This window comes from Trachinotus anak, unplaced genomic scaffold, assembly GCF_046630095.1.
Source record: "Trachinotus anak isolate AG129_WGS33_773 ecotype Australia unplaced genomic scaffold, CSIRO_AGI_Tana_v1 ptg000017l, whole genome shotgun sequence".
Classification (NCBI taxonomy): Eukaryota; Metazoa; Chordata; class Actinopteri; order Carangiformes; family Carangidae; genus Trachinotus; species Trachinotus anak.
The window spans coordinates 756,611-780,330 of NW_027273868.1; the positions used below are offsets into that span (position 1 = coordinate 756,611).

At 38.8% G+C, this 23,720-nt stretch overlaps 2 protein-coding genes and 1 long non-coding RNA gene across 9 annotated transcripts in view; 1 reads left to right on the forward strand and 2 right to left on the reverse strand.

Moving 5' to 3' along the window:
* Positions 1-724: 724 nt before the first annotated feature.
* LOC139634835 (uncharacterized) lies at positions 725-7,841 on the reverse strand. The gene is made up of 3 exons (XR_011694083.1): positions 4,472-7,841; positions 3,219-3,457; positions 725-2,415 (listed from the first exon to the last, which is right to left on the reverse strand). It is a non-coding gene; the product is annotated as an uncharacterized lncRNA (long non-coding RNA).
* Positions 7,842-7,861: 20 nt separating this feature from the next.
* The window catches only part of nbr1b (NBR1 autophagy cargo receptor b), a 64,947-nt gene continuing 49,088 nt past the window's right edge, over positions 7,862-23,720 (forward strand). For 2 of the 7 annotated variants that reach the window (XM_071501514.1, XM_071501511.1), the window contains exons 1-2: positions 7,862-8,901; positions 10,649-10,691. Coding sequence is in view for 4 of the 7 variants with exons in the window: in XM_071501506.1 (XP_071357607.1) it covers positions 8,800-8,901 (102 nt within the window). In the remaining 3 variants the exon portion in view is untranslated. The other 5 variants (XM_071501507.1, XM_071501506.1, XM_071501512.1 and 2 more) reach the window with 5 other exon arrangements.
* Positions 21,056-23,312, reverse strand: LOC139634796 (uncharacterized). The gene is made up of 6 exons (XM_071501457.1): positions 23,296-23,312; positions 22,872-22,998; positions 22,549-22,683; positions 22,082-22,256; positions 21,473-21,597; positions 21,056-21,379 (listed from the first exon to the last, which is right to left on the reverse strand). Exons 1-6 carry the CDS (start codon positions 23,310-23,312, stop codon positions 21,056-21,058), a joined length of 903 nt encoding a protein of 300 aa, XP_071357558.1.

Genomic DNA, 23,720 nt, shown 5'->3' on the forward strand with positions numbered 1-23,720 from the left:
TCAGGATCTTTTTGCTTGTCATTTGTAAACCTCCACCTATGGGATGAGGGTTGTGGGGGATTTGTCATCCAGGTGAGTTTTACGGGACTGTGATCCGAGATGGTAGTAATAAAACATTGCTCTTATTGTAGATATCTTGTGACACCACAAACATGTCAATTCTAGAATATGTATTTCTCCTTGAGAAAAAGCATAAATACCTTTGATTTGGTTGAAGTGTGTGCCATACTTCAGTTATACCTATGTCTTTCATACCTTGGTTTAGTACTATGGTTGATTTGTTTAATCAGCAATGTATTACAGCTCACTTGCCCCAGAATACTGACCCTCAATCATAGCAAGTTTCATAATCAGTTGGGCCATTGCAGATGGGCCCATATATGTTCACTAGGGTTACCCTGTTCATATTAAGTATGCAATGTACAAGCACAAATCTACTGAGCCCCTGAAGTGATATGGAGGAAGAATGTTTTGGGTGGGGAAAAAAGGATGTGCTTTTGCAAGATCTTGCAAAGTTTTTCATTTAGGTCATGTACTTCCGGGTCATTCAGTGTCACAAAAACAACCACAATTGAGAGGTTTATAGACTTCTACTTTGAGCTAAGCCTCAAATATAAAGATATTAAATCTGTGCTGGCCAGTAGACACTACATAAAACATTGTAGAACATCGAAAAAACTGTATGGACATGTTAACAAATTAAAAAACGTGATTTTTGTTGGAGTAGGTCTTTAAAAGTTGTTTATTATTAAAGTTACTGTAGACACTTGTCCTGCTAAAGTTTTATGAACCGCACAATTACTCAAACAGTACTTTGTCAACATCACTCCTCACTTTAATGTCCATGTGTTTTATAAATCTGAAACAAAAAACACTAGTGTGAGAAATAACAGGACTTCACCACTTCTAGAAACAAGTGGTACATATCTGAAGCAAAGCACAGAAGGCAAAGCTGTTATTTTCAACTCTTTCTTATGTTATGCACAAAGAAGATCTCTGTGCATAACATAAGAAAGAGTTGAAAATAACAGCACAAGCACTTGATCATTTTAACACTGTCGGAAAATTTTAGTCAGTAATTGTTTTGTACTGTTACATAGCATGAAATCCTGGCCAGCACCCCACTTAAATTTAAAATTTGTGAGTTTGCCAATTAAGACCCACTAAGAACCGTAAGAGTAATACAGATTACATATTATGCACAGGTTAATGCATGACAAAATGCACACATTTTATTTGTTAAAAAATCTGTTATTGCATGAAGATATAGTTTGGTGCCATGTTAAGACTAAATACACTAAATGAAGTACTAAATGAAATGAATGAGATACATGTTGGCATTATAACATGTATATTCTGAAGACCAATTGAGTGCACTAGGGCTTATAGAACGAAGCTGGTCTTTTCAGGCCATGTTTCAAACAGGTCACATCAGCTGCTTGTAAACAGGAACACCACTGTAATCTTGCTTATAAGCAGCAAAAACAGTATTAACAATATTAAAAACAATATTAACTTTGAAGCTGGGTCAGGGTCAAACTGAAGGAAGTGAAAACTGCAGTCATCATTTTCTGAGTATATTAAAAAAATAAAATATTTTTATGAAAACTATGGTGATGATATTTTTGCTCTGACAGAAAACAGAATTCCAGACTATTCAACACAGGGTTCAGTTCATCACATGTCACAATTACAAAACAAACAAAACTAGACAAATAAAAATGTTAAATAAAATAATAGGCCTTCTCAAGGCAAAAGATATCTGTTACAATTAGGCCAAAAAAAAAAAAGACTGCTCTCAAGTTCAAAGGATGTCCATGTCAAAGTAGTTGCGAGACAGGATATTGTCAAACTCAGTGCGAAATTCAGGATAAGAACTGTAAGTACAAGGGTAGCTCCACACATATGCCTTCCGGTGAGCCCAGTTTCAACGTTAAAGCTCGCCTTAATTTTTGTCAACACATATGACAGAAGAGCCAGTGCAGAAACACAGCATTTTTAACATAACGTTGATGGTTAGGGGTTTTCTGTTCTCTCTGAGACAGCACCACCTGTGTTGTTTCAAGCAACTGCAACACACTTTTGCCTGTGGCCCTCTTTGACTCATACAGAGACAACACACTTTCCTTGTCTGGCAGATACAGCTTTAAAGGATCCATGGCTGTAAAGAAGCTATTAACTATATACTTTGGTTCTTGGAGAATGGCTTTGTGAACCATTGTTTCGATGGCAGGTGCCATGTTATTGTTTGAAGGTATGAAATGGGAGCCCATCCTTGTAAAAGGGTCAAGCAAGTCTTCTTCATTACCCTCCTTCATGGTCCCCTGGAGAGCTTTTTCAACAGCTGATCTCTCAACAGGAGGAAGGTAGTTGAGAAAGGATGGTTTCTTGATCTGAAGGCAGTCCATGCTCCAGCTAGAAGAACAAAACATACACATAACAAAAAAAGATCAATGAATGACGTAGAGTTTGAAACATGCCACATTTTAGTATGTTTAAGGTCCAAATAATCTTTGATTGCATGCTTCCCTAAATGCAACTCAAAAGCATATCTTAAGACCCTCTTTCAAACTCCAGTTTGCACCTCCACGTTATAACACAGTTATGTAAAATCAGTAGTTTAAAGGGGGTGTTCAGGATTCCTTCCAGTGATGCATCTTGCAAGTGCACTTTAACCCTACATGACTAAGATGTTATGAGGACTGTCATTCATGAAAATCTGTCTAAACAAATCTAAACCCATCTTCTTATACTTAAAACCAAGAATTGTGTTCAAATAGACTACAGAAATTCTGCTTACATAGTGAGAAAAAAAGACATTATGGTGAAACAGCAATTTGATATAAAAGTGAAGAATTTTGTTGTAGAAGCCAACAAAATATCTTAGTGGAATTCCACAGATTTCCATCAGCTCTTGTTTGACTTGTTGCAACGATAGTAAACCAGCATAAGCAATGAAATGATCAATTAATGGCTTGAAATACATTATTGGTGAACTAACATTACACATTACATTACAGTGCAGTAAGTGTTTAACAGAACTGTTATTTCTTTTGTGTGCGAACAGATTAGTTTGGGAACAGAACTGTGCATTCGATATCAAACTGTAGAAGTGTACATTTGACTTTTTGAATTCATAGAATCAAATTAATTGACTAATACAATTTCATCAAACTACAGTATATACTATTTTTCTTTATTTTACTTGCTTTTAATACCTCCTCACCCCCAACACGTCCTGATCTTATGACATAACCTGTGTGATATCTTCATTGTTGATGTAGTTCCGTGTCACCACAACTGTCTCATCATCTGTAGCTATGCCAAGGTCATCTTCCTGATGCCATTCAACTGTCTCTGATTCTGCCCCGTCTGATTCTGCTGGACCTTCTGCTGTCACAGTCTCAGATGATGCTTATTGTTTTTTGTATCTTGTTTGCATCAAGACATGCAGATTCTGCAACAAGTAAAACATGCTTTAAATGTGAGCAATAACTTCAAAATAGATGTGTATGTAGACAGTTGCTGACACACACTGGGGTGACTGCTAGCATACAATGACTGGCTTACTTTCCATGTCCCTCGAGTTCATACTGAACTTGGAAGATCTGCTTTTAGCTTTTTTGCACCAACCATTTGGAACTCACTACAAAACACTTTAAAAATTAATGCATTGGTAACTTTTGGTCATTTTTAATCACAGACAAATGTAAAGTCTTCAGCTCACCCTTTGGTTGAGAGTCCATGTGGAAAAAATAACTCCTTTCCCATCTCCCAAATCTGAGCACCAGTTGTTGTTTTTTTCCACTCCCACATGTCTTGTCCCACCACCATTTCTGGTCCTTACTTGTTGGAATTCATTTTTGCTTAAAAACGCCACCCAATTTCAATTTTTCTAACAGCCTTTTCTCCTGCCTTATTTTCTTGTCTTGCCATACCTGATCCTTGTGGATCACACAAAGCTGATGTGCCATACAGCCCTCCTTTCATCTTTGATTTCATTTTCCTTGCTCCTCTTTTATCACTCAATCTCTGTAGAAAACCTTCCTTATCTGTGTCCTGCAAAAGTTTTGCAAGATCCCACAAAAGTACATTGTTTTTTTTTTCCACACATCGTAAAAATGTTTTCCCCCATGTCACTTCAGGGGCTCTGTACAAATCTATCATTCTTATCTTTTTCATCAGAATTGAATTTGAAAGTCATATTTTTATTAATACGCAAAGCAACTACTCTTACTTTTGAGGAATATGAAAAGCAGAAAATAATACCCAACCAATTCCTACAGAGTTTCTCTGTAGATTAAAGCAGGCGAAGGAGGACTACAAAAGGAAAGTAGCATCACAACAACACTAAAGAGGAGTGGAAGGGGAGCAAGACCATCACTGGCTATAAAGAGAATAACAGCCAGGCAACATCAGGTGATGTGGACAAGGCCAAAGAGTTTCTACAACAGGTTTGAGCTAGCCTTACCTGTTCGCTTTCCCGCAGCTGCAGCTTCTCCTACAACATCTCCTTCACACTGCTCCAACCCTGACACTGCAGCTACAACTTCCTCCACGCTGGGATCAAGCTTACTGTCCTTTACAGTGGATGAATTGAGTACGGAGCTCAAGAGGCTATGTCTTGGAAAAGCAGCTTGCCGGGATAGTGTGTGCCCAAGGCTGCTTAAGGTCTGTGCAGCTCAGCTGACTGAGCCTCTCCAGAGGATCTTCAACTTATGTCTGCAAACAGGGAGGGTCCCGGTCCTGTGGAAAACATCATGTCTTGTTCTGGTATCTAAAGTGGGGTGCCCAGCAGAGATAAATGACAACAGACCGGTGGTCCTCACATGTGAGTACAAGGATCTGACAATGACCTTCAGTGAATGGAGTGATGAGAACTGCCTCCTTCTGAGCACCTCCAAGACCAAGGACATGGTCATTGACTTTTGCAGGTCTAGGCCCATCCTTCAGCCTGTCAAAGGTAGAAGGAAGGACATTGAGGTGGTGCACTCTTATAAATACCATGGTGTGCATCTGGACAATAAATTGGACTGGTCTCTGAAAACGGATCTACTGGCAGGGGCTGGCTCTTTTTCCTCTGGAAACTCAGGTCCTTTAATGTCTGCAATGAAATGCTGCTGATGTATTATTCATGGTCAAGTGTCCTCTTTTATGCTGCAGACTGCTGGGGCAGTAGCTATGAGACAAGAACACAAGAAGACTGGGTAAGATAAAAAGGCTGGGTCTGTGCTTGGCAGGAGTCTGGACTCACTCAGGACTGACACATGCACTGTAAGATGCAGCCCATTGCCCATTTTGGGCAATACCAATCACCCTCTCCACTACATTCTGGCTGGCCAGAGAAGCAGCTATAGCAGCAGCCAAGGTCCCATCTCGTTGCACTGCAGGACTGAGTGGTTCAACTGTTTAACATCTCAGCCAAAGGCAATGGCTTGTGTCATGGAAAATCTTAAACGAATACATTAGTGAGCTGTTGGACTACTATTTGAATTTCCCCAGTGGATTAATAAAGTATTTATCTATCTATCTATCTCTTTAAAAAAAAGTCCACATTTTGTTTCTTCTGGTAGCCTATGTCTCCTCCCTCTTAATTGGTGAGTTGACCCCTCTAATATTTCAAGAGATACATGTCCCCTTGACCCCTAAGTTCAATAGATGAATGTCTCAGCACAATATATTCTCATAAAAGATATTTCTGAGTGCGTCTGACCATATTCCTGCTGTGGATTTAATAGAGGGAAAACAACCAATATAAACATAATGGTAATAATTAAACTTATACTATACATGTAACTTTTCCACATTAAAATGTCTAAAAATCACTTGACCTTTGTTGTATATTTTTGAGTTATGTACTTACATTATCCCAAATGTTTCCAGCTATTCTAAAACCAGAGAAATTGTGATTTGAATCATGGTAGCGCTGACGTCATATCTTCTATGTGTATGCATCAGTGTTGTGGTTGCCCTCAGTGTTTTTAAATAAAGATTGGGGAAAAAAGCATAGTGGTTGCTTGCTAGAAGATAAAATTTACTTTTATCCTTATCTTTTATCTTACTTTTATCCTCCAAGACACATACACCCAGACCAAGGGTCAAATGGTCATCTCCAGAGGATTGAAAAAATGGCCACAAGATTAGAGCACACAACCAGATTCTCCAGTCTCTGTCTTGCATGAACACACACACACACACCCACACACACGCACACACACACACACACAGACTAAGGTTTACTGCTCTTCCCCTGTCTCTCTTTAGATAACAGAACCATAAACTAGGCTACAAGCCACATTCCAATCTGGACTAGGCACCAGCACGTCACTCGTCACAGACACAGATCTAAGTAAAATTATAAAACCAACTATCTAAATATTTTGTAACTAATGTGATCTGTTTGTGTAACACGCTAATCCCTGATCTACTATCCTCTATAATTGGTGAGATGTAATATATAGAGTTAAAGATAATATCTTTCACAGGATCATCAATCAATGAACTACTATGTAAACCCACACATATTCGCTATTAGCTATAGAAACATTTATTATGTTGTATGATCTGTTAACCACTTGTATCATAATTACTTTAAGGTTTTGAAGGATGGAGGCCTAATACAAAATCCGTGTTTATGTTGTTTTCTTAATTATTAATGCCATTACATTTATATGTTGTGTCCTTTAATGTTTTATGGTCATGGTGGAAGATGGATGTGCATTTTTAGATAAATTCCAAATTAAACAGTTCAAAAGTTATATAGAAGTTACTCGCTCCTCCAGTTCAAACAAAAGCAGCCAGGCTTTTAGCCATGCTTTTGCCTTTTTCTTTTTCTATCTTTTATTCTTGTAAGCCAAGTCAAAGCCAACTGCCTCAGACATTTTTTATTGTAGGTTTTACATTATTTTCCTTATTCAGATTTTTGAAGCTTGTTGACAGTTGCGTGGCCAACGCCAGTCTCCTCTTAAATCAGATTGTTATTTCACATCAACTTGCAAGATAACTGATCTGTCCACGACTACCTGCAGAGAAGCCTATGAAGAAACCACCAGTGCAACAGAAAGAAATTCTGTTGGCAGACTTCACCGGAAGCTGAAACCACGGAGAGACACCAGCAGAACCGTCACCTTGGTAAAGGACGACACTTCCGGGAGCATCCACCCAGAGCCTGCCGTCAAGATTACTGTTCAGCTGCTTTGGTTCCAGCCAGGTCTCCAGCTACAGCCAACTCACAGTGGGTTGATGTCAACAGTGGGTTGATGTTGAGATAAAATAATATGAAACTATCATGCCCCATTCTTAGACATAATAATAGCTTAAAATGTTGTTGCATATCATATTTGTAAATAGCCACCGCATATTCTCTCCCACCATCGCTTAAAACTGGTCTTCTGCTCCATTCTTCATCTGACTAATCAATCGCATTTACTCTGTAAATAGTAGTGTAGGTAATAAAGCTCTGAAAATCAGTCATTGTGCTGTTGTGTTTCTAGTAGAGACTGGAGATCCATTAAATCGAGAAGTCACTACTTCTGATATTAGACTGATCAATTGAATTTATGGATTCATAAATTTTGTCTCTTTGGAGACTGTGAGACTGTGGCCCCATTCAACGAGGATTTCAAATTATGATTATATATATATATATATATATATATATATAAACATTATCAAGTTACCATCATGATTTTCAAACATGGAAAAGACAAATGGGCAAAAAGAGTTTTCCATAGCTTCCAAGAATCCATCGTGTACAGCACATTGGTGGAAGAAGCACTCAAAACTTTTAGTTAACAAGAAGCACCAATGCAACAATGACAAAATACTCCACTACAAGTAAAAGTAAAGTAAGTAAAGTAAAAGTCCTGCATTCAAAAGTGTACTAAAAGTATGAGTAAGCAAAATGAACTTAAAGTATTAAAAGTACTTGGCCCCATTGACTGATAAATTGCCATGTGACGTTATCAGATGTGTAATACTGATGCATCAATGCTTAAGCAGCATTTTACTGTCTTGCTGCTCAGGCTACAGCCAATTAGTACAGGGGCTCTCAATTTAAGGGTTGGGCCCATCCAAAGGGTCCAAGATAAATATGAAATGTTTTGAGATGCTTAATGGGAGAGGAAAGATCACAAAACAAGGTTCTGATACAGAAGTCTGTTTTCAATTTTGGACTTTTCTCTAATCCTTGAATTTTAGTGAAATATTGGATCAATGAAACTATGTGAGAAGAATTGTTACAATTCTGGACAGATTACAGAACTATCCATTAGTCAGAGAGGATAAAGCAAATGGATTTTTGAGCACAAGTTACACAATTCTGAGTTATTCTTTATTCAGATATTTTTTGGTGTTTCTTGGTAAAATCGACTTTTCTAATGCAGTAATTGATTATATTATCATCATATTGTTGATTTAAAAAAAACATTCTTTTTTGTTTTTTAGTTGCGTAAAAAAGACATGTCTGACCAGTGACAATATTAACGGATCAAAGCTGAGCAGCAGCCACAGGGAGAAATGGTGCTCTGTCGGCCCACGGTGGTTCTCTGCGCCACACAGCCTGAGCTGCGCTCCTAGAACGTAGACGTAGAAGCGGACGTAGCGCTCACTGTTCCGGACACATGATGCAGAGTGGGCGTTCCCAGGGCGCTGATGTAAACACAAAATACGCCTCATCCCCAGTCGGATAAGTAACAGTGGACTGAATTGGCGAGATTAACCCAACTAGCCCTCGCTGGTCCGGGAAGCGCCCCGTATCCGTCGTGTGTAATATGTTTTAAAGCGCAGACAGGCGACGCCATGGACTTCTACATCAATCTGAAGGTGAATTTCAGGGGAAATTCGAAGAATTTCCTCTTGTCGGGAACCGAGACCAAGAGCTGGGAGACGATGGAGGCCATGGTAAGAGAGGGACGATCACCGGGCAATCACCGCAAATGGTCTGCCTGTCACTATCTCTGTCGTGCTCAGATACACGCTTTTACATTTGCTATTGATTGCGATCGTGGTTAATCCTTGAGGGATTAGCCTACCATCTCCAAATGCTATTGCTATTGCTAGAGATGTTGTTGAAACACTCCAACACTATCTTCATGCAGCTTGTGTCTTGTGAGCTGAAAACATTACAGCTGTGAAAATCTTCCATTAGACTGACAGAACAGCTGAAACACCAGACTCACAGAGGGTAGTGAAGATACACTACAAATCCCTAAGTATCATTATAGTGATTTGTTGTCATGGAAACACTGTTTACCAGCTCAGCATAACTGGTCTGAGCAGTCTGAATCAAACATTCACCATTTGAACTGTGTGCATCTGGCCTGTTAGCTGGCATGAATATCTAAGTCAGCGTTACTATCAGTGCACTTATTCGTCTGCAGTTAATAACATAGCAGCAAGGCCCAGCGTGAGCTTTTCTAAATACAGAGCAATAACAATCAGGTAACTGGAGTATGGAGTATCAGGAATATAGCGTTTTAACACCATGTCACCAAATTGTGGAAGGCCTAATGCGACAATACATGCCCGCAATATAGCTATGTTTATTTGTTTTTCCATGATCATATTGCCATTGCATTTTGAATTATTGTAAGATGGCTTCCTGTTGTCCAACCTTTTTCTCTCCTTTTCCTCTCCCCACCATATTAGCACAACACACTGCAATTTAAGAAAATACATGGAAATAGACAAAACATAAGCAAATGATTAATTTGATTAAGATTAATCTTTTAGAAAAAATGTTGCAACATAAGAAAACACAACCAAATACCAAAACACTGCAGTGTTACCAGAAATCTGCATTATTATCTGAATTATTTGATCAGAACGTTTAAACAACCAAATACAAACATTTAGCACTACTGGATACTCAACTTCATGAGTTTATGAGTCACAAACCATGACAACAAGCATATCTTAGCCACATCCAGGGGTGTTCGTTGTGTTTCAGAAGGTCAGTGGTTTTATACCCGGCCCAAGTGTTCCTGGGCAAGGTACTGAACCCCACATTGCCCCCAAGTATCATTGTTGTGTGTGAGTGTAATAGAAAAAAATCTGTATGAATGGGTGAGTGAATGGGTGACTGTTGCTTGTAGTGTAAAGAGCTTAGAGTGATTGAGAAGACTAGAAAAAGAGTCAAGTACCATATTTAGTGTCCCCTGGTAACAGTTGCTTTGACACTCATTTCTGTTGTAGTCTGTACTACTTGCAGCATTTATTTGGTTTTGGTTTTTGCACTTGATTGTGTTCTCTCAGTTTGCAGCATTTTTTTCTAATTTCTATAGAGTTGATGTTGGCTTGTTGAAGATGCAAGTTGCAAACAGCATAAAGTAAGGTGTTGTTCTACCATGTGCTGTCAGAACAGTTTCATTGCTCCTTGGCTTTAATTCTACAAGTCTCTGAACTCTACTAGAGGGATGAACACCATTCCTCCAAAAGATATTCCCTCATGTGGTGTTTTGATGATGGTGGTGGAGAGTACTGTCTAACACATCACTCCAAAATCTCCAATAGGTGTTCAGTTTCATACCCATGAAACCATTCGGAGACCTCTCGTGCCCTGTGTGGAGGCATCTGCATTTGCTATGTTCCACCACTAATTTATTCATCTTTTTCCTCTAATTTGATCCCTGTCTGTATATTTCCACAGCACTAATTCATCAGTAAACCAGTAGAATCACGTCAAAAGCAAGGTAGGGGTTCAGTGGTGTTTTCAGTTAAAGCAAAAAAAAAAAACACACTATAAAAATACCCTATTACATGTTGTATTATTAGATATATTAATTCTTGCACTAGACAAAGCCAGTACTGCTACTGGTCCCTTGTCCTCATTTGTGGCACAGATGTGTTGGCAATGTGATTATTTTATTGTTTAAATGCAAACGTTCACTTTGTGAAATTATTTCAGGTTGTGTATTGTGTACAATACCATGATAATACTGATAACATGATAATTTTGGTCACTATAAACGTGATATTCAATTTTTACATTGTTTCATCTTTAGTTCCCTGGAGGAACTACCGTATGCCCCAACAGGTGCAACTAACAGAAATGTTGATTGTACAACTGACCATTGGACCAAAGGGCTTCGTTCACCCAGTATGCATGTCTGTTGCTTGATTTTAAATGCTCAAAAATTTGGGCACAATACCGACAGCCTGTGCCTTTCTTTGCCCTGAAACACAACAGCTCAGCTCAGCTCTTGAGGCCAAAGAGACCAAAACACTAGCTCCATGTGTAATAATACTGAAATAAAAGTAACACAAATAGAAAGGAAATAGTGTACGTCTATATACGTATATACAAATAAAATGGAGAATCGTGGATGCCCCGGGGTGTGGCCATAATGCCCCTTCTAATATTAACTACCCACACGGCCAGTTTGGCATGCCTTGTTTTGAACTGGACATTGTGCCCTTTAAAGAAAGTTGTGGATTTCCTCATTTAAAACGATATGCAACGTAGCAAATAAACAAACTCACGTTTCCCAGTGTCTCCATTGTCACGCTGACAGTAACATGAAATTTCTCCTGCTCCAGCAAATATGTATAATGTTAATGTAAACGTAAAGAGCAAACCCGCTAGCTAATATTAGGTAACAGTTAAAGTTATGTGATAAGCACAAGCAGCTAAACACTTTACAGTGTAAATATTAATGGGTGTTTTAAAGTTTACCATGATATTGCTGCATAGTGTTAGGTAATTACAAACGTTCATAGAGTTATTAACTTGCTGTGAGATCTGATGGGTTGCTACCTTTTCAGCAGGATGCCACAAAATTGATCAGTAAATACAGACAAAATTGCAAGTTAATATTGTAAACTTGAAACCTTTTTCACTATGTAAGTTGAGCCCAATCTATATAACATTAAAGCATTCAGAATATATTATAATATTCAATTATACCTACACTACCACAGTAGTCCGCACAAATGAGCAAAACCATTCAAACCTTCACAGTAACCGCCATAAAAACATAATTTAAACCTCAGATATTATAAAATAATTGGTTCCTAAATACCATATTGGCTTGAACATAAGGTGACCCTGATTATCAGATGGCCCCCCTTTGCTAGCATCTGCTTTTGGAAAAATAACATTACTTTTTGAATATAACTTACATTATAATAAAGTCACATACTCACACACTCTCCTGCCAGGCTCTTGGAAGCAGTAAAGAATTATTTTCTCAGTATTACACAGGTGTTATGCTAAGTTCTGCCTGCCCGCCGAGAAGTACATGCACCTCAAGCGAGCATGCACAGCTAAAGGGAAAACTATTGTACAGGACATTGTAATGATTTTTAAGGCAAAACACTGTTTAAAAACAGTAGTCCTTGGGGTGCCTTGGTGGCACACCTGGTACAGCACATACCATTAAGGCTTAGTCCTAATCCGACCTGTGGTTCTTTGCTGCATGTCGTCCCCTCTCTCTCCCCAACTTTCCTCTCTCTCTCTCACTGCACCTATAAATAAAGGCATAAAAACAAAAAAACAGAAAAAATAATTTAAAAAAAACAAACAAAAATAATTATTTGCAAATCTTCCTTGATTAGTCTCTTAATATTTCTAAGGGAAAACTCTTCAAAAGAAAGTGAAAGTCTCTTCTTTGTCAAAATGTTGTTAAGAATAGAATTTCAGATAGTTACATTAAAATTAGTTTTTTAAATGGGAAAAAATGAATGTGGGGTGTCAAATTCATTCTCTCAAAGTCAATCAAATGAAGTATGTTCTGATAAAACCATTTGATTCCTATCAAACTTTGATTTGAAGTGTTTTCACCCTTAACACTCATTACTGAGTGTTAAGGGGTGCATTATCCAGCAGAACTGATTTTTGCTGCTGAGTAATGCACCTCTATTATTTCAGCTTAGGTCATATTAAATGTATGAAATTCATACTACCGAGCGTAAATGTCATTGTTTGATCATAAAGTGTATAAAAAGTGTCTGAAAATGGAAATTGTCTGAAAGGGCGTTACATGATTGCATTATCACGTTAATGCAGTAACTGTGCTTTATATTCAATTTTATTTACATCATCAATAAAATTAATTGAATATAAATTTAACAATAAATACATCAAAAATTGAAATCATTATTTAACATTTAAAAATGATTAAAATTAATAACTTAATTAAATGATTAGACCATTGATTAATTAATTCACAAATAAATATATTTGCAGGGCCTCCAAAAATCAGGGACACACTTATCAAGAAGACTCACAGGTACCCCAAAGTGGTCAGGATCTGTCAGAGTCAGAAGAGTCCCAACATGATCAGGGTCAGTCAGAGCACCAATGTGATCAGGGTCAGTCAGAGAATTTATTCGAATTTACAGTTGCCCCATGCCCAGCCTCAGTGAAAAGTGGGAATAGTGGGTACATTGCAGAATTTTGGTGTCACACATGCAGAGAAGACTATACAAAAGGGTCAAGAAGAGAGTTGAATCCGGGGCTTCTTAAAAATGCAGCACAGAGGCATACGTTACTGGTACCAGTAACATCAAAAAGGATATTGCAAACACGCACAACAACTCAAAAGTTCATCAGCTTGAGCTGTGCTTGAAAGATGCATTTAAAGAAACCTTTGCACAAATTGATGAACTTTTGATGCACCTTTACTAGCTCTACAGAAGGTCAGCAAAGACATGGAAGGAGCTGAAAGAGGTGGCAGCCATCCTCAATGAACATGTTGTCAAACCACCACACTGCCAGGGCACCAGATGGATCGACTATCGAGGGAAGACCTTGACCTGCCTTACCACCAGCTTCAGAAGTGTGATAACACAGTTTCAAGAATATGCATTTGGCCAATGTCAGGACATCCAGGCTGCAGACTCAGCAGAGATGAAGGCATACCTGAAGCAAATGACATCATGCAAGTTCATTTTCTGTCTGGCATTGAATCAAAATTTGGTTGATGACCTGGCAGACCGCTTCTTGGATTTCCAGAAAGATGATCAACCCATATCCTCTGTCAGGAGCAAAGTGGTCCTTGCCCAAGCTGGTTTAAGAAGACGGACACAATTGCCAGGTCCCCACCTGCATCCTGTACTGGCTGCTGGAAGGCTTTGGAAGAAAAGTCGCCTTCAACTTCCATGGTGTAGAAGTCCGTGCTGAGCCCACAAATGCATTCAACAGGCAGATGAAAGCAATTGTGGAGAAGATCAGCTCTTGTGTTGGAGACTGGTTTGCCACTTTCAGCAGTGATCCAGTTCTTCTAGTGGCAGAAATCTTTGACCCTGTCAACTTCCAAACTGACAATGCAGCACTGTTAGAATATAGCACACAAGAAATTCAGACCCTGTGTAACCATTTTGAACCATTACTCATTCAGAAGGGATGCAATACAGTACACATGAAGAAAGTATGCAGGAAAGTAAAAGGCGACATGAGTCCTCCTTCCTCTCTGGCAGAAAATGCTCTAAAGAAAGAAGAAATGTATGCCAACCTATTAAACCTTGTGCGCATTCTTCTGGTCTTTCCCATCTCAACGTCACAGTTTGAGCGTCAGTTCTTTCCTGTGAAGTGGTTCCAGGGTGACTGGCACCTGAGTTTAAAAGCTTCAGCAATCGAGGATAAGATAAGATAGCCTTTATTAGTCCCACAGTGGGGAAATTCACAGTGTTACAGCAACAAAGTGGCAGTGTAGAGAACAGGAAAGCTGCACATCATCACTCAGGGTCCTAAACCTGAAGAATTTGATAGCAAAGGTGCAGTAAAAAGATGGTGGGTGTCATGTGTCAATGTTGCAGTGGGCAAGCGAAATAAAGAGGCATCCAGATGTTCAGCCCATGGAGTCGTTCTGAAACACCTGAGGAGGATTCCTCTGAATCAGAGATGGAGTTCAACGGTTAGGCTAATCAGCCATATAGGGAACCGGAATCTTTTTGAGACTTGGCCATTTCATATAACCATATATTAACACACGCACGGGCGCACGTGCGCGCATGCGCGCGCACACGCGCACACGCACACACACACACATCCATTTCTCTGTAAGCAAACAGCCACTTCTTGGTTAAGACAGATCAGGAAAATCTGTCAGCTGTTATATGACTGGTAGCTATCATCTTAGTCTCTCCTTGAGAAGTTTCTCGTCAGTGTGTTTTTAACATGTAAAAGTGTTAAAAAAAAAGTGTAAGTGTAAAAGTCATTTTTGTGACTGCTCCTGTTATCTCAAACTCAAATGCTTATCGTTGCATGGATTGAAACTGTTGAAACTCGTTCCAATTTATTTTAATCACCCTTTGTCCGTTTACAGACTTTATTTTATCATTAAAATAATAACATTAAGAATAACAATATAATGAATTGTTCATATTTTAAAAAATCTATCAAACAGAACCAAACAGTCAGTGTCCTAATTGTTGATTGTATACAGTTTTGTCTTCATACAATGTCATACCCAATTCCAGGCCTGTGTGTGTGTACATATATATATATAAACCCCTGGGTTGGTGTGTGTGTCTTCCTCAAGCTCAGGTCCTCTACCAGAGGCCTGGGAGTTTGAGGGTTCTGCGCAGACACAGAGGGTTCTGTTTCTAGGGTTCTGTTTCTCCTGGACAGAGACCTCAGATGTTGTACCTGGAATCTGGAGTCGCAGCCCCCAGTGCTCCGATTACCACTTGCAACACTGGTGCTTTTACTCTCCACATCTTTTCTAGCTCCTCTTTCGCCCCATGGTATTTTTTCAAGCTTCTTGTGTTCCTTCCTCTTGATGTTGCTGTCACTTGGGATTGCTATATCTACCATCACTGCTTTCTTCTGTTGTTTGTCGACCAACATGATGTCGGGTTGTGTAGCCATCACCAGTTTGTCAGTCTGTATCTCGACGTCCCACAGGATTTTCGCTCGGTCATTCTCAACCACCTCAGGAGGTGTCTTCCATTCTGACCTTGGGACTTCCATGCCATGATTAGTGCCTCTGTGCTGTCTTTCAGTCCAGCCTTTTCCAGCCACTTGTAGGTGAATAAACAGGATGTTCTCCACCGAACCATCCAAAGTGGCAGGGTAACAACACAAGAACAGATCCACCCAGGACTGAGACTTAACAGTACTGGTAAGTTAGTCAATTGATGAAGGAAAGGACAGCATTAACTGTGATAAGACAGAGCAGCAATAAACCCTACAGTAACAGAAACTTCAGCAACTGCAGATGAGACATTATACTTACTGCAGCACGTCTGCACGAACAGCCACAAACTACTCAGTAAAATCACTGTATAAAATGTAGTCTGATAAAACTGCAAAGTAAGTCAGGTAAATGTACTCTGTGTAAACATGTTACATTTTGAAAGTGGAGGGGTAAAAATGTTATACGGTCATAACAGTGATACCTGACTATAAAATAAAATCTAACTATTAAAGAGCCTCTTCAGCCTACCAGGTGTATTAGTTCCCAGATGAGGATGGCACCAAAATCAACCATATAATTCCAGTCAGGCACTTTGCAGCATGTGCATGTAACTGTTAATTACTAATGTACACTCATTTGCCAATTTATTGGAAACACCTAGCTAAGACTGATGTTTCTGACTGTCCTACAATAAATTATCTTGCATGAAGGCTGGAATGTTCACTTAGTAACAAAACAGTTTTAGATGTAGAGTTTTTGATTCAACTGAGATGCATAATCTGTACTTGTTGCGTGGTCTCTGGCTCTATGCAGTGGGCGGGATTAAGACTGCAAATAAACAAGCAACGCATCTTCCCCGCCGCCACACAGTAAGTGCAGGAAATCCTAACTCGTGAGCGCAGAGTCCAACAATCGGCACGATGCACAGCTGCTACTGCAAGCCACCGGGGCAGAGGGGTGTGAGGGCCTGTTCAACGCTGCTTGCAGCTTTAATTATAATTACTATCACCCAGTGTGAGACCTGAAATGTTATGCTGCAAAACTCATAACACACCTTAGTTACACCTCACTAGCAGGACCTTGTAAATATGTTGTTCTGGTTAAACAAAACACAGAGTCAGTTTGAGGTAACTGATGGACAAATCTTAATGGCTCTATTTCTCATTAGCTATTGAATTAAAAGAGTCACCAGCTGCTTGGTAACTTCTTAGCAAACTTTGCAGACAGTGCCTTGGCTGTGTGTGCATTTGTTAGCTAAAGCTTACATTTAGACAATTTCAGTATATCATTGTGGTCTTTTTCTTATCATAGTAACAACTTGTACGTGAACAGTAGTGATCTCAGTTATATCCACGGGCATTGCGGTTAATCTGCAGGTCCAGTCATAAAAAATATAACCGTTTTGTAGCGGAGGTGTCGGTGGTGAAATGATTCATGCTCTGACTAACAACAGTGAATACCAGGCACGGAGTGGCTGATTGGGAGCCATGGGAAGGTTTCTGGTGGGCCGAGATGATAGTTAGTCCACAAGGGCAAGGGTGAGAGAGTGGGACAGTGGGCTGTTGCTAACTCGTCTTACATGAATAACAAAGTTTTTAATGAAAAACAGTGCGTATCCTCAATGTACATTTTGTGGCGGCAGGCCGGCAGGTGCACATAATGAGCCCAGTTGCATTGTATCCTGCCCCCACTGGCCTGCACTCACATTGCAGTTTAACAATAAACAGCAACACTAATCAAAGGTTATTAGAACTAGGGATGTCAATTAATTTTTTCTTAATTGCTAAATTTCATTAGTTAATAGCGATTAATCGCATGTTTTATCACATGATTAAAATTCTATTATTTTGCATTTCAGAACTGTTTTCTGTAACTGTCTTCTCTTGACATAACTGTCAGTCTGTCTGAACTAGAAGCTAACATTAGCATGTCTGATGTAATTATAAAGATGTCTGATAATTTATTTATCCATAGATGAATTCTGCGTAAGTTATATTTTTATTTTCCAACTCATTCAGTCTTCACCAACGATGATTCAGGCATTGGATTTAAACACTAGTAGTATTTTGCTCGGCTATGTAAAATCTCTGTAGGAAGTGTCTGTGGCAGCTTGACAACATGTAAGGGTAGGTCTAAGGGTCAAAATAGTAGCAGCCAAAGATTCTAGAACGTAGCGCTCTAGAATCTTTGGTTGCAGCACCAGTGACGGTGTCAAATAAAGAATCTTTGATGGTAAGCGATTAAAACAATTTAAAAAAATAAAAATAAAAAATGCATTATGCTCGGTCCTTAATCTCATTGCGATTATTGCTGACAGCCCTAATTAGGACCCATCCGGTTTCACTCCAAAGCGCATATTGTTGATGTAGTTTAATGTCAAAAAGTTCACTTTGTTCTGAGGCTAGTTTCTCCACCAATAACGTTACCTTGTTGGGTTTGTTCTGATTGCACTCCACTTGGCATTGTGTGTAAATAGAGGTTAATAAATATATTCCAGTTTGTGTTGCAGTGAAGTGTAAGTTTATTTCAATGTACCATGTGACCACTGAGGTAGGTAGTACGTTTGTAATATGTAGGGCTTAAGCGATTCCACGAGAAACTTGATTAACTCGGACAGTGGCTGAAAATCTCAGAGAAAAGACGTAAAGATCAAAAAAACATAAATATTTCAAATAGTTGTTGATTTACCAGCAGTAACTCTGCAGACAACAGACAGGAGGAGTGCAGCACAGTAGGTTCAGGACCACAGCTCCCAGTGAGTCAGGGGCATTGCACCTGTGGGTGTTAAGGGTGTTACGACACCTGCACTTTACAGAAACATTATTCCATCCCCCCGACTTTTTATTGAGGTCGTAGTCTTGCATAGCAAGACCTATCTGTCCTATCAATCAGAGCTGAGGTAGAGATGAAATGAAATTGAGTTCCCTATTCATGAAAAGGTATTGGTCAAGTTATATTGATTTAATGGCTATCCAGCCAATCACAGGCATTTGACCAACCCACCAGGCTAGGGAAGAGTAAACAGTTGTTGTACAGTAAAGTAACGTGTGTGAATGCCAAAAGAGTGCAGGGGTATGAAGCGGCTAGTCGACTAGTAAGTAATATTTTTAGTAATTTCATCTTGTTATGTGACGTGTCAGCTAACATTAGTTATTGAACATAACTCACATTAAATCATTACAGATGCAAGCCAGGAAACAAACAAACTTAATGCAAGCTAAAGGTAGCTGACATTATTTAGGTAAAGAGCATTGTCAGAGCCAGATAACATGTCTGAACATCCCCCTCTTCTCAATGTCTCTTTTAACAGCAATCTTCTAATCACTAGACTAGTAGTCTTTAGGAGACCAATGTGTTTTTTTTTTCTAGTGACATAAAATGAGGAGACATTGTTCAACATTCTCTCTCGTTTTTCTTTTCATAATGCAAGATCCAAGGACATGAATGTAAAGAAAAGGCAGAAAAGATTGATTAATTTTTCAAGACAAGTAGTCCTGTAAATGGAGTTATAGTGACGTGAGTGTGCTAGGTTTATGGAAGAAAATGCAATGTTTGTCAATCTGTGTACCTTAAAGCCATTTGTCTGAGCTTAAAACCTTTTTTTTTTTTAAAAGAAAAGAAAAAACTTTTTTTTCTTACATCATCTCATTCTTTTTACTGCTGTGTTCTGCTTGTTTAGGATAGGAAATCATATCTGGCATCAATGTTAATTAGAGAAGATGAAGGTAACGTTGCACAGGTGAGCAGTACAATGAAATTAGTTATAAGGCTTGCTAAAGTTGCTCCTGCATAGAGAAATTATAAGAAAAACAGAAGTAGAGAATAAGAAAAATCTGAATATGTAAAAATACGTACATTATACTAGAACAATATATATGGAAATAGAAAATAATGAATAGAAATATGTAAAAAATATGTAACTCTAGCCTATGTAAGTCACTGTATAACATTTGAATAATATACTACATTTGCATAATTGTCCAAGGTATTGCACAGAAAAATCGAAAGTTTGAAATGTTGTAGAAAATATTGTACTATTAAGTGAGTATTGCACAGTTTAATTATTGTACTGATACGTCAGTTGCCATTTTGTATTTTATGTATATTGATGAGGAAGTAAGGTCCTGGAGTCAGGGAGAGGATGTGGGTGCAGGAGAAGGAGATGGTAGGGGTGAGGCTGAGGAAAGTATGGTACAAAAATACACAGCAAATTTGAAATCGTAAATTTAACACCCTCAGAGTTAAAATTAACACTTTCCCAGGGTTTATATATATATATATATATATATATATATATATATATATATAAAGTGTTAGATTAACACTTTTGAATTAGTTAAAATTATTAACACTATGGCAGTGTTACTCAACAAACTCTCATCATGTAAAATATTAACACTGCAATGGATGACAAGAACACCAAGTTGGTGTTCAACGTTCACCCATTAGAGACACTCATGGAGTTAACTGGTCAACACTGCACCAGTAATCAGGTAACACTTGGTGGTGTTAAATGTACACTTAAGTAGTGTTTACTTTGCTACTGACACAGGGTATATGGTACACAGGGATTAATGATAGCAGCTATAATGTATAATCTGTTATTGTCAGTCTACCAATGTGCAATAATCACTCTTAAAAGTACTGCAATGAAAAATATTTCATTTTTCCTTTAACATGGGCTTCAAATGAATTTTGAAAGAAAATGGCACTTAAAACAACCTTGTACAATAGTGCCCAAAACATGAGGTAGCTCTGTAGTTTGCCCTATACAATGCAGCTGTCTGGCACAATATACAAAAATGAGTTTGAACCATAAAACATTTGGACATCAAAGGGCTTAAAGTGTCTCAAATCATGAGGTGTAACAACTGAAACATTATGCATGTTGTCAACAACACAAAAAGCATGAAAATGCTCTACAAATATAGTCTCCATTTCTGATACCAAAAAAAAGACTTCATTTCTCAGAAAAATGCAAATAATCTTCATGAACACTGGCATATCATTAACAACATCAGTGCAAACAACAAGACCGGTGTCCTCATTATTTTGAGGATACAAATTGGTGAATAATCTATGGTGCTCTTCAATAAGATGTTTTAAAAATACAGCCTATGCAAATAAAATGCTGCATAATTGCGCTAGGTGCATCATCCAATGATACACATATACATTGTATAAGAACTTGGCTCCTAGCTCCTGTTCATGAACTTGGCTCTCAGTTCCTTCACCTTTGGACTTTCTTTAGTCGTGTCAACATCCACACCATACACTGTTGTCTGGAGGAATGTGTACATGTTGTTAAGAGTAGCATCATAACTTACTCTGAAAACGAAGTGCACCTTAAAGAGTTCATCAACAGCTGCCAATGATGTGGTTCCCTGGCAGGGGATGAGCTTCTTGTCTATCACAATGTAGTAAGTGCTGATGGCCTGCTTGCAGGTTCCAGACGCAAGAAGATATGGCTGGTAATGTCCCTCCTGGTTCTCAATGTGTTCGTCGAGGTTCCTACATGACTGTGGGGGAAATAATTAAGTTACATTGTAATCCTGTCTTTTTGCCTGTGGCACATTTTCCAATTACATTGCATACTGTAGCCCGATACATACCTTGTGAAACACAACTAGATGGTCCATGGCCTGAGCTGCGCTGATCTTCTGTGTTTTCTTTTTAGTCGGCTGAGGTGGTAGGATATGCAGGAGCAGCAGGAAAGATGCCATATCACTGTCCCACTCTGTAAAAAAAAAAAAAAAAAAAACCTCGAAAAAACATTTCGATCGCAAGTTTCTTTCCTTTTTTTAACGTTAACTCCCAGGCCATTTAACCAACTGCCCCTGACCGTCTCAGGGTTTCTGGGCTCAAAGGACCAGGAATCCGTTAAAGGGATAGTTCAGATTATTTGAAATGAGGTTGTATGACTTAGTTATGGGGAGTCAGTGTATTAACTACAGTAGATGGAGGTTGGCACACCCCTACTGTTGAGAAGCAGAGATGAGTACCAGCATGAAAGCAATGAACTGCTGTGGACAGAGTCAGCAGCAAAAATTATTCTGTGCTGGTACTCCTCTGCTTCTCAAAGCTGGGGCTGCATCAACCCCTATCTACTGTATCAATAAATACCTCATACAACCCCACATAAAATAATCTGAACTATCCCTTAAAGGTCTGCGTATGACACAATTCATTGAAATCATTTCATTTAGCCTTTAATAGAACACCTGGGCGATCATCATTGTGCTGATTCCTGGCAGACCTCAGCAAACTCTGGAGCACTGGCGTGGTGGTCAGTCTCTCTGCTTCTCTGATCACCTTGCTTTTATAGAATGTATGCCATTTCTCAAGAAGTTTGGCAGATGTTTCTGGTCCAAAGAGGAGACTGAAATCTTGATGTATCTGCAGCAACAGAGAAATGAAAGAACATTTTTGGTTAAATTTACATTTCTAAGCTAAGCTTATAGCTATGAATTGAAAACATGCCAATAATTACCAGCCCTTTCGTGTCCAGGAGCCTTGGAAACACTGAGAGTACAGTGTGTGATTCATCAGGATTGTGGATGAGGCGCTGTCTGTACTCAAAGGTCTCCTTCATTTTCTGCAGGTTGATTTTTCCATCACTTGTGTGGTTCATCAAAGATATGACTTCCTTACAACGTTCATCATCCAACTGACCACCAATCTGAGGCACCTCTCTCTCCTGTCTTGGACCACCTCCTCTTGTCTGCATTTTAGGTTCCTTGGACACAAGTTTTGTCTTTCTCTGAATTGTCTTGAGCCGCCATGCCAGAAATCCAGAGCCACTTTCATTGTCATTAAAATGTTCCTTACAAAAGGACAGAGACACAAGTTAAATTTCATAATCAGCAATAGTGAATCCATAATTTTATTTGTGTATTAATTAGCTATAGGGGCATGGTACGGTGTCAAGCACATCCACACGTCATTATTATTTTGTTGTGCAAAAATACATTTTTAACTAAGGTATGTAATTAAGAAAATTGCACAACTTACATATCCTTTCCTAAAGAGGGGATCTTTTAATGCAGGGAACAAGGTGACAATTCCCAATGCATATTTCTCTTCAGTGATTTGTTGAGGGATTCTCCTGCAAAGGAAAAAAAAGGGAAATTGTTCCTTGCTTACATGTACAAGTACTTTATAGGGCTGAACGATAACCACATTAGTTCAGTAACGCGAGTCATCTAGTACAGAGTTGAGCTCATTACTGTCATTGCTGCTTTTTCTCCAATCGCAATCAAGCAACAACTGATGTCCTTTCACAACTGGACATTACTGATGGCAAACTGTCATTAATTTAGCCCCAAACCATTTATTTAAATAAAGTTTAATAATCATTGAATATGTGAATTGATGTAAAAAGGAAAACAAAACAACAGGAGGTTAAATAGCTGTGAAATGCCTAAACCTATCTTACCCTTCTGTCTCAACCATGTGTGCTGCAAGAATGTTAACCATCTGCCTTCTTCTACTGTCACACAGCATCCCAGTTTCTTCATATTCTTCAAGCACTGTTGTCCCTCCTGGTTTTGTCTGCAGGATCTGCTTTATCAGCTAAACAGATTGTAACAACACTGAATAACGGAATGAAATGGTACAATGTATACTTCTAACGAGGTCAAACCGTCTGGCCTGGTCCCAGAGGTATATTTAGCAGTTTTAATTTAAACCTAGAGCAGCTAACTAGTTCTGATTTCATCATGATCATCGGGATGATCAAGCCAAATAATTGCAAAGGAAAAAGACAGATTTTTGTGAACACAACAACAAGCTTTCGACATGTTTTTATCCTTACTGCTAAATTGTTGAATGGCAGTTTAAAACAACAACAACAGAACAGGA

Excerpts from the sequence above, each read along its gene's own strand:
- LOC139634796 (XM_071501457.1), bottom strand. Across the intron at positions 22,257-22,548 it reads GTCCAAGACAGGAGAGAGAG|ATACATCAAGATTTCAGTCT; the intron begins GTGCCTCAGATT and ends CTGTTGCTGCAG. Across the intron at positions 21,380-21,472 it reads ATCTAGTTGTGTTTCACAAG|TCATGTAGGAACCTCGACGA; the intron begins GTATGTATCGGG and ends TTTCCCCCACAG.